The sequence below is a fragment of the Euleptes europaea genome, chromosome 8 (assembly GCF_029931775.1).
Source record: "Euleptes europaea isolate rEulEur1 chromosome 8, rEulEur1.hap1, whole genome shotgun sequence".
Taxonomy (NCBI): Eukaryota; Metazoa; Chordata; class Lepidosauria; order Squamata; family Sphaerodactylidae; genus Euleptes; species Euleptes europaea.
This window is the reverse complement of record NC_079319.1, coordinates 36,701,512-36,712,746: the sequence shown is the minus strand read 5'-3', so window position 1 is coordinate 36,712,746 and position 11,235 is coordinate 36,701,512. Positions and strand designations below refer to the sequence as shown.

At 44.9% G+C, this 11,235-nt stretch overlaps 1 protein-coding gene across 1 annotated transcript; it reads right to left on the bottom strand.

Annotated features, from left to right (window-relative positions):
• Window positions 1–4,319: 4,319 nt before the first annotated feature.
• Window positions 4,320–9,103, bottom strand: MSC (musculin). The gene is made up of 2 exons (XM_056854747.1): window positions 8,600–9,103; window positions 4,320–4,475 (listed from the first exon to the last, which is right to left on the bottom strand). The coding sequence occupies exons 1-2, from the start codon at window positions 9,101–9,103 to the stop codon at window positions 4,389–4,391; spliced, it is 591 nt and encodes a 196-aa protein (XP_056710725.1). The 3' UTR covers window positions 4,320–4,388.
• Window positions 9,104–11,235: the final 2,132 nt, after the last annotated feature.

The following is an 11,235-nucleotide window of genomic DNA, read 5'->3' as shown; positions in this document are numbered from 1 at the left end:
CAACCTGAAGTAGATGGATAAGAAAAGAGGAGAAGTAAAACAAAAGAGAGAAAGAAGTTGGGAAATGGAAATGTAGCACATGGATTGCTCTTGGATTTACTTGCGCATTTTCCTCCATGTCAGGATTCTGCCTTCCTTTGTTCAATTCTGTGCAAAACAGTTCCAGCATTCAGCCCAGCAGTAATACCTTCCTATTCAAAAAAACCTCTCCCCAGTCCTTGATATGTAGGAAATGGCTGAAATTGTTCCTATCTGGTGAATTCTGCACAGGTATGTAGCCTCACAGGGCCAGGACACTGGACTAACAACAGGTGGGCAGAATAAAAAGCCAAACTACAAGTAACACTTCAATGTTGTGATTTAAAAAAAAGCAGATAAAGAAGCAGACAGTTTTATCTCTCCCCCCCCCACACACACACAAAAAAAGTCATCCCATCAAGAATGGAAGGTACTCATGAATCAAATATACAGGTTCCAGTATAATTTAAAAGGGGGAGTCTGAACAGTCAGCTGATAAAAAGTGTCTTCTTAGTGGGCATGGAATCTAAACTGAAGGTTCACGGTTGTGTCATTGGTCTTTTCAAAATTCAACCTGCCAGACACCATTTGACAGCCAATAGGTGTCACCCTGACCCCCAAAACTTATGTTCACCTGTTTCTGAGCATCAGAACAACAGTCTTGTTCCAATCCATGAGCCCTTCAGGGTATGTGAGAATATTCATATTTGCTGTATTTTGAGTGCTACTTGGGAGGGGTTCAGGTGCAATGACAATTTGGGAATGGATTGTTTCTGGAAACTGACAGTTTTGGAATGGGTTTTTTGGGGGGTGTTGAGGAGAAAAGAGCAGAAGCAGTGGCATTTTCTTATCTGGGGAAAAAAAGATTTTCTCCATTATTCCTTTAAAGGGGGTGGGAAGAGATCCAGGATACCATAGATGGCTTCTTTAGTAGATTACAATAACCCCAAGCAATTTTCTTCTTACCTCTACATTCAGTTGTTGTTTTTTTCTCCTTCAACACCAACATCTAACACCAACTTATTTTAATCCATACATATTTTAGGTACGTCTACTTCTAGAACTTTTTTATTGTCAATATGTAGTATCATATTAACTTTAAATTAAAATAATTATTCATTTTCACCTATAGTTAAGTTTATTTTATAGGAATTTAAATTTCACGTAAATATATATACACAGAAAGAGAAAAGTGGAAGTGAAATGAATGTTCTCCTAAGCCCTTCAGAGTGGAGGCTTCTGCCACAGAAAAACCAGCAAGAGAACGAAGTTCAGTTGTATATTATCATATCATTATTATGAAATGCAACATCTGGGCTACACTAACACTCCCAAACCCAATGAGCTCATTTCAGCTTCTCACTCCTTAACCACACAAAACTCTCAGCCTTGCAAGTTACAGAAGAATTTTAATTGGGAAAACCAAGAAGAGCTAGAAGATAAAAATAAATAAATAACTTCCCCAGCCAAAACGAAAGTCAAAACTTCAGATAAAGGTTTATTAAGCAGTTTTGGCATGGTGACCCTTGTGGGTGGGTGCAGAGACCTGTCTGGGCTAAATGCAGCAAAGGTACAAAAAAGGGCAGGTGCTACAAATGGTCATGATGCATACCTAAAAACAATACTAGACATGATGCACACCTAATCTCTCTAGGATCAGAGGAGCATGCCTATTAGGTGCTGTGGAACACAGGCAGGACAATGCTGCTGCAGTCATCTTGTTTGTGGGCTTCCTAGAGGCACGTGGTTGGCCACCGTGTGAACAGACTGCTGGACTTGATGGACCTTGGTCTGATCCAGCATGGCCTTTCTTATGTTCTTAAAAACATCCTTCTGTTCCAGGGCAGAACTCTGAAAAAGTTCATGGTGCTGGACTCCCTTAATGTGACTCTTACAATTCTCCCATTATCAATCTCAGCTTTGCACTTTATAAAAGATACAGGTGAGTATATGCTTGCATAAGGGTACATTTTTAAGGTCTCATACAAACCCTGGTTTGATTCCTCCTAAACATATTATCCCCCACCACATTCACAGAGCCACATGGGAGGAGACTGTACAACGTGTGTTAGAATATCACTCCAACTAAAAGTGCAGCTTCTGTATAGCTGCATAAGATTTGCATGCATGCTACCAGAAACTGGTCCCTTGGTCATGCAGGTGAAATTGGAGAAGAAGATGCCTTCATTTGATGCAGTGAATGTGCCAATCCATCCTGATATCTTCACCACAATCTTATCTACAAGTTACTAAGAAACTAAGACTTTTAAAAGAGTAACACCTTGATTCTTGCACTATGAAAATTCTAATATTTTATTGAAAATGCTATTTTAAACATGAATGACTAAAATACATAATTCCTCCAGGTAAAAGCATGTTATTTAGGAGTGAAAATTGCATCACTGTAGTATCTTTTACCCTTTATTTTTAAGTGCTTCAAACCTCTTAACTTATTCAACTGCAGACTTTTAGACTATTCAACTTCGCCTTACTTTCTCAGCCTCTAAGAGTCATTGACCAATTACAGCTGGGCATGGATCCAGAAAATAGCAGAGGCCCACATACAAGCTTATCACACTGAAGATAAATTGCTGTCCAACCTTCTCTCCAGCTAGAATTGTAAGCACGAGCCCAATTTTTCATAGTCTTAAAAAGAAAAAAACATATGCGCCAAAGTCTGTGGCAAATTTGTATAATTCAGTGCATACTCCTTTGATTTTTAGCTCTACTTAACAACTACTAGATACAACTTCTGAACTTGTTGTATTAGCTTTCTTCTTACAGAAAAACAACATAAAGAAAAGAAAAGCATGTGTTATATCCACGGCATCCATGTGAAGTGCTTCCATGCGTGCAAGTGGATGCACACAGTGCTTCAAATGGTGGCAACCTCTCTTGCCGCATAAGGTTATCTTCCAACCTTCAAGCAAGGTTTCGAGGGAACGGTTGCTACTGAACTTGGGGTGGGGGGAACATGCCTGAACATACATATCTGTAGATACCAGCCCAAGATTTATGGCCTTCAAATATGGGGAAGAGGTATCTGCTTGGCATGCAGAATGTCTCAAGTTCAGCCCCAGGCATCTCCAGTTTAAAAGATCAGGCAGTAGGTGATTTGAAAAACCCCTACTGAGATCCTGGAGAGCCACTGCCACTCAGAGTAGACAGCACTGACTTTAATAGAACAACAGTCTGATTCAGTGTAAAGCAGCATTGCATTTTCCAGCCAATGTGTAGATATATTTATAAACACTAACCTGTGCTTATATAAAAATAAGCGTTCTGTGTGCAAAACCTGGTAAGACACTTGTTGCATTAGTGTAAGGAAGATTTGCTCTACTAAAGAATGCAGCCAGTGAGTTCAGTTCTAGGAACACTTCTAAATTTCAATCACACCAACACACTAAGATCCTTGCAACAAAACTTTTAATACTGTGTATAAAAATAAAATTACTTACATTTGAAATACTGATTATACCATTCGCAAAAAAAGAACACTAAACAAGGTAACTTTTCATGGGACCAAAAAGTTTGAATATTTTTAATTTCCTGATCTTCTAAGCCATTACGTTAAAAAAAAAGGTCTCACCTTTTATGGCACACCTCCTTCATCTCAAGTAAACAGACTTCCAACAGTTTAGGCAATTCTTTCAATGTTCCTGAATATACTCGATAAATATAATCAATAGTCTATTTCCAACAAGACCTTTTCTATGGTTATGATCCATGACCCATTTAGAACCCAGTAACCATCTAAAAGAATTTGGCTCCACCCGCATCAACGAGAATGAATGTGTCTGGCTTACATTCAAGTAATTTGATTTAATTTATTTATGGAGCAGGCCTTGATAGGGCAAGTAGAAGCTACATTTTCATCTTCATCTTTAAGAAAATGTGGCTAAGACCACAAAAGTAGTCTTAGTATTGCATAGCTGCCAAGAACACAAAATCAAATATATTATACATTTGAGTTTAAATGCTATTCTACAATACCACTTTCTTTTGGCATACAAATAACACTGTTTGGGATTAGCTTGTACAATCTAAACTTTTGGTCCATGCTGTTAATTCTATCATTATCATTTTTTTATATATCCTCTTTAGTCAAAAAATGCTTCAGGAAAAAGTTCTTCAGGCACTGTTGTTAACCACGCAAATGAAGACCTTCCAAACCCCCCACTTCTGCTGAAGCTGCAAGTTCAGTAAACTGTCTTATTTTCTTCAGGATAATTAAGTGCACCTTTCCTTCCATCTGAACAAAAGCAGTGGTTTAAACACTTACTATAAGGTCTGCACCAGTTTGATTCAGTCCATTAAAAAACCAGGTGGTTCTGCAGGCACATCCAGCAAGAGTATTGCTTTCTCTTTAACTAAGCTGTAGTTCCACATAGTCTGTTGGTTGTAGAAACCTCTTTGGTGTCAGATTCTGGTCTTCCTGAAACCACAAATGGCCAGGTCTGTAAATTAAAGTGGCATTCCACATTAGCGAGAGGGAGGACAATATGCAGATACCAAAACTTCTATCAATAGTTGCTATCTGTCAGTAATATTTTTTCAGTACAACATAATGGGTCACCATTAGTCACTGAGGAGCAGTACAAAAATAGTGTCTTCAAAGTAATAAATCAGGAGTCTAGTGCCACCTTAGAGACTAACATAATTTATTGCAGTATCGCTTTTATGGGTCAGAGCTCACTTCATCAGATGCAAGAAGCGTACATATACTTAAGTCAATGTATTTATATTCACAATAGAAGAGGAGGAGAAATGTTGCAAAGAGGCTGGTTTAAAACAAGATCCAAACAATAATCCATTCTCTCAAAGAGTAAACAAGATGCAATACAGCTGAACTGCAGTAATCCTAAACCAAACACCACTTTTTATCACTTGAGAGTAGACATTAAAGCACATTCAGCAACTGCTTTTTGAATTCCCGTATCACCACCTGCTAGCCTGGTTTATCTTTCAATAAGATGTTAGATATCTTTGCCATACCAACACAGTCAGTCTCTAAGGGGTTCAGTATTTTGCTCAACTTTAAGTCACATGGAAATGTGACTAGGTTCTTCCGTTCTTACCATAAACCTATACTGCAAACTTTATTCTGAGTTACTGGTATACTGCCTTATGCTTTCTTTTTTCATGAAGAAAAATCATGATCTTCCATAATCATGCTATTACACTTTTCACAGAAGCAGAGTTTGACAGCAGGGTTTGTAGGGGGCATTACTGTCAACTCCCCATTTCACCAGCTCCATGACACAATAAGAGGGAACACAAGAGTTTTCTTGGGGGGGGGGTTAAGACAGTAGTACACTGAATTGAGAAAGACCAAGTTTAATTGCATCTTCAGTGTAATCCTCTCTCTGCAAAAAGAAGTATAAATGTTGTCAAGGATTTCAAAGATTAGTAAGAATTGTACTTCGTTACATAACACATAACCTATAAAGGTTTTAGACTACAAAAATAGTAAGATTCAGTATTAATATCTGAACTATATTCCTTCATCTTCAGTTGGCCAAGCTTGTTCATTAATTTGTTGTAGAGAAAGAGACAAGCTCTTTTCACATGTTAATAGTGAATGCATGGACTTCCTACAAGTAGATGTGTGCAGCTTTGTACAACCCCCCCCCCAAAAAAAACCCAATATACCCTATGTAACTTTTATACATTATGCTTACAACAGAGCACTGGTGTGGTGAAGAGGGGGAAGCCTGCAGTTCAAATCTCAGGTCAGATAATGTTACTCACTAAATGGCCTCAAACAAGTCCTGCTAGCTCAGAACAGCTTATATTATACTCTTCTCCTGCATTTTATCCTCACAACAACCCTGTAAGGTAGGTTAGGATGAGAGGGCATGACTTGCCCAAGGCAAGATTCAGTGGCAGTGTGGATTTCCTAGAACTGGGTCTCCTAGATCCTAGCAAAACACTCTAACCACTCAATCACCTCTCAAGAGACAGCAAGAGAGATCTAGCAAATCTCCAACATGCAAGCATCCTTCTACTTATGCTGCTGATGCATGCAAAGTTATGTATCTAGACTGCAGTCCAGCCCACTGCAACACTCATCTGAGACCTGGTAGATACTTCTATTAATGCAAATGTAGATAACACCTGCTATGCGCAACTAGTAGTCTGTGACAACACCAGGGGATCGAATTTAAAGCTCAATAGTGCCAACCTAAACAAAGTTACACCTTTGTACAACCACTGAAGTCAATGGGCTTAGTGTAACTCTGTTTAGGACTGCACTGACAGTGAGCTGCAACAGTGGTAAGGGCAAATAGAGAGAGATAAGACAGAATGTTAACTATTCCTTCACAGACATGAAGCTGCTTTATACTGAATCAGGGCATCAAGCTATTAAGGTCAGGACTGTCTACTCAGACTGGTAGTGGCTCTCCCAAGGTCTCAGGCTGAGGTCTTTCACATCACCTACTGCCTTGTCCTTTTACCTGGAGATTCCGGGGAACGAACCTAGGACCTTCTACCTGCAAAGCGGAGGCTCTTCCACTGAACCACAGCCCTTCTTGCAACCACAATTTATGTACTTCTTAACTTGAAATACAGTTCCCATTACATTCCATCTCAAACTTAACTATGGAACGCAACAAAAGAGCAACAGAAACAACCAAACTGCTATAGCATTTTCTTCCCTATGAAGAACTGGAAAAGCCTCAGGCTTTTTAGGTGAGAAAGAAGAGACAACTGGGGGGACGAGACTAAGACGCTTTATAAAGAAGAATCGTGTGGATAAGTTTTATAAAGAAGAATCTTTAAGAATAGTGTGGATAAAAGTGAATAGCAAGAAAGTTCCTTTTGTGTACAAGAAGTCAGGACCATACAATAAAAGCAAAAGGAAGTATTTCACCTTATGCACAACTAACAGAACTGTGTGTGTGTGTGTAAAGTCGCAGCCGACTTATGGCGACCCTTTATGGGGTTTTCATGGCAAGACTAACAGAGGTGGTTTGCCAGTGCCTTCCTCTGCATAGCAACCCTGGTATTCCTTGGTGGTCTCCCATCCAAATACTAACCAGGGCTGACCCTGCTTTGCTTCCGAGATCTGACGAGATCGGAGATCGGGCTGTATCATGCTGCCTTCCATCCTAACTAACAGAACTACCACAGGACTTATTTATATAAAACCCCAACACTCATCTAAAGATTCAAGAGTGGACATGGTTCTCTTCTCTTCCGTTTCCTCCTCACAACAGTTCTGTCATTAAAGTTATGCTGTGTGTGAGAGAGAACATGACTTGAGTGAGGTCATCCAGTGACGTTCATGGCAAATGGCAATGCCAACACTATAATGCATTTGCTGCAAAAGCCACCCCAAGTGCTTACCTTCAATTAAAAAAAAATCAATAAAAGGTATTCTGAATAAGGTTGTTAACCACACAGAGACAAATTAATTTCTAAATCTGCTTGCAGGATTCCATTTGCAATTGTTGCCCTTCTCCTAAGTTCCAGGAGTGTTGTAAGATGACTATATTTTACAGTTGGGGTGGGGTGGGGAACAAGCACTCTTTCCTTTTTATGCATCTGACAAACTGCATTCTGACTCACCAAAGCATCTGCCCCAATATATTTGTGACACTTTGAAGGCTAACAAGACGTTTTGTTATTTCATGTGTTCAAAGGCACTATTTGTTCACAGGCAGCATTTTTTTATTTCCGTCTTAAGAGGATATGCTCCTCAAAGAAACGCGTCCAGAAAATAAAGCTGGTAGCGTTTCCAAGAAAGCAGTTGCCAGAGAAAACCCTCACACCAAATCTCAACCAATAAACACGAAATTGGCAGGCCAGAAGAACTTACCTGTGTCTAGCATCTCCTTTAAACTGACCCCTGAACCACAAAGCATTTAACATGAATTTGTGAATTTCCTGCATTGTGCAGGGGGTTGTACTAGATGACCCTGGTGGCACCTTTCAACTCTATGATTCTATGAGCACTCCACCATTGCACAGACATGCTAACGTTGCACACATGGCTCAATTGTAGGTCCAGTGGCACAGCTTAGACCTCATTTAAATGCAACACTGGCAGGCACGAGAACCCACCAGTGCCCTCTTTCATGCACCCAACACAACAGGCTCTCAGCTAGCAACTTGTGCTCCCTAAACCGTTTATTTTTTTTATTATCCATTTTATGAGATGCCCCAGGCCCCCTCTGCAGAGAGGAAAAAGATGTCGTATATGAAGTCTTATAACAAGGGGAACTTCACCACACCAAAAAGCGACCTCGGGCACTGTCACACGTGCCAAATAAGGCACTTTCAAATTCAATCCACTTTCAGTACACTTTAATGACCCTTTGCAAGCGGATTTTGCCCGTTCACACAGTAAAACCCAGCTCCAAAGTGCACCGAAAGTGGGCTGAACGTGTATTATTCGATACGCGTGAAAGCGCTCGCCCGGCAGGTGCTGCTCTGGCGCGCTCCTGTTGCACGCCTAAGAGAGCGAGCGCGCGCGCGCAAAAGCGCACGAGGCGATCCTTGCGCCGCCGGTGAGCCGTCGCCACTCTAGGGGCCGCAGCCCACCTGCGGGGCGAAGTCCCGCTTCCGGCCGGCTTACCAGGTTGACGGGGTGGCCGTAGCCCTTCTCGTAGCGGTCGTCCTGCAGCAGCTGCCGGAGGTGGGCGATGTAGCTGGAGGCCAGGCGCAGCGTGTCGAGCTTGGAGAGCTTGGTGTCGGGCGGCACCCAGGGCAGGCTGGTCTTGAGGCGCGAGAACGCCTTGCTCAGCACGCGCATGCGGGCCCGCTCGCGCGCGTTGGCGGCGTGGCGCTGCGTCTGCTTGCCCTCGGCCCCGGCGCCGCGCCCGCCCGGCCCCGGCCTCTGGCCGCCCGGGCCGGCCGCCCGCGGGTCCCGCCTCCTCTTCCCGGCGCCGCGCTCCTCGTCCTCCTCCTCCTCGTCGTCGTCGTCCTCCTCCTCGGCGGCGGAGGAGGAGTTGTCCGCGGAGGGGCCGGGCTCCCCCCGGAGGCGCCGCTTGGAGCGGGGCGGCCCCGCGTAGCCCAGCTGCAGCCCCCGCAGGTCCATCTCCGGCAGCTCCTCGGCGTCGCTCAGGGAGCCCGGAGACATGACCCACCCGGGCGCTCCGGGGGGCGGGAAGCAGCCGGCGGCCGCCTGAGGGGGCTTCCCTTCTCCTGCCCTCGCAAGAGCAGCCGCTTTGAGAGGGGGCCGCCCGGTGACGGGCTATATATGTGAAGGGGGGGAAGAGGGGCAAACCATTTGTGTGGGGGGGCAAGGATGAAGAGGGGTGCTGCGCCCCGCGCGAGCTCTTTAGCCCCGCCCGGGCAGAGCCGGCGGGGCGGGGCTGTCTGGCCCCTGAAGAGCGCGCGCGCAGAGGAGGAGAGGCGCAAAGCGGCGCGAGGCCGCCGAGCTCTTCCGCCGCTCCTCCCTTTGCAGGCGGGCGGCGGGAACGGGGGGGGGGTCCTTGCGGGGCTCGAGGGGCTGAAAAGCCGGCTGCGGTTGCCAGCGAGGCAGAAGCTGGCCTGCGGGCAGAGCAAAGGTGGCCTGCTCCTCGGACGACGCCCCGGGGTCGGGTGCGCGGGCGCAAAGCCAAGCGCCGGCTTGAGAGCCCTTCGTGGCTGTACGGGGAGTCGCTAAGGGGACCAAACGGCCCCAGAGAATTGCGCCAGTGAATCCCGTCCACGACACAAACGGAAACCGTGTTCCTTGCATCCGGACGGTCTCTTGGATCGCCACCCTACACCGTTCTCTTGGAACTCCGTTCCGGTCGAAACCAAAGGGAACCTAAACAAATATCTTCAATAAATCCTATTGATCTCCTCCTGTCAAATTTCGTCGGAACGGTCTGACGCTGAGTTTCGAAGGAAAGAGCTGGTTACAGAACAATCCAACCCCGTGTTGCATAGCTGCCAGTTCGCGGAAACTGACGCAAAATCCCTGCACTTTTATTAAACGAATCTGCACCTGCTGCGGATTTTCATAACCTGCGTGTCCGCCGCACGTTTTACTTATAGGGAAGGCAGGGGTTGTCCATGGCAAAAACTCCCCGTATTTTAGGGAACTTCATTGGCTCGAGGCAAGTTGCCGATGCTAAACATTGATAGGAATTACTGCTATTAAAAAAAGTAGGAATTCATGGGGAACGGGCTAAACAAAAGAACAGGCATGAAATCCATAGGAATTAAGTCCAAGTGCAGAATGGCAAGGTCAATGGCAGCCGAGCTACCCAAACAGGCTAATGAGGCTACGCAAACAAGCTATTTCACGGCATATTGGTTCTGTAAGGGCGCTGGGATGGCGGGTTAAGTAAGCCTCATTCAAGTCAAAGATGCTTGGGCAGAGTTTATCTGAGCCTTCCGAGTTCGACTCATTTTTAATTTCAAAACTGAGTTCTATAATTTATGGATCGACCACTGAGCTTGTGCAGAGTGCTCCCTTTACTGGCTAAATGCAACCGATCCCCATATATTTTGGACAGGGTTAAGGACATGCTACAACCTCCCTCGGAACCTTTCCTGTCTAACCACCTTTCTTAAATCCACATAAACTGCTTTGGTTCGATCAACGGAGAACGCGAGGCAAAGTTTGCCGCAGCTCCGGATGCCGAAAGTCCTCTGGATGTCTCGCCGCGGTGAAGGAGCACCCCCTGTCTAAGCAGACTTCTTTGGAACTGTGAAAGAGGGTGAAATATTCCTTAGCAAGGCGCTGATGGCTGCAGCAGGTGGAAACCTCTCCCCTTAATTCCTGCATCTGCAATCTTTTCGTTCCGTTCATCTTCCCACCAGACTGGCGTTGGCACCTTGATTCGCTTGGCACAATTTCCCACGAGCTGATAACTCTGTCCCCCCCCCACACACACACACACCAGCTTTTTACTTGGGGTTTGTCTGGAATAGAAGGATCTCCCCCCGCCCCATGACAGCCCACTTTTCCCAAGCTAAGAATACTGGTGGGGGAAGCTCTGAAATGCGTACTGTGTCGAACTTGGCACTTGGAGGCCCTGAACTTGGTCTGACACCGGGCCACAGTCTTTGGCTCTGCTTCCCCCCAGCAGGTGGCCGGCTGGCTCCGCTGCTCGCCCGTTACTTAGCGGTACTCCTGGATTATCCGTATCAATATATATATACACATGTGTAAGTTCTTCCTCCCTCCCTCCCTCCCTCCCTCCCTCCCTCCCTGGATTGTTTATACAGGTGCAGTCTGAACTCCTTCCTTACTAAAGATTAATGGGAAGGAAAGGG

What these genes read in the sequence shown, in the direction of transcription:
- MSC (XM_056854747.1), bottom strand. Translation starts at nt 9,103, where the DNA reads ATGTCTCCGGGCTCCCTGAGCGACGCCGAGGAGCTGCCGGAGATGGAC. An exon ending in ACGGCCACCCCGTCAACCTG is followed by an intron (nt 4,476 to 8,599) that starts GTAAGCCGGCCG and finishes TTTAATTTACAG; the next exon opens with ACCTGGCCATTTGTGGTTTC.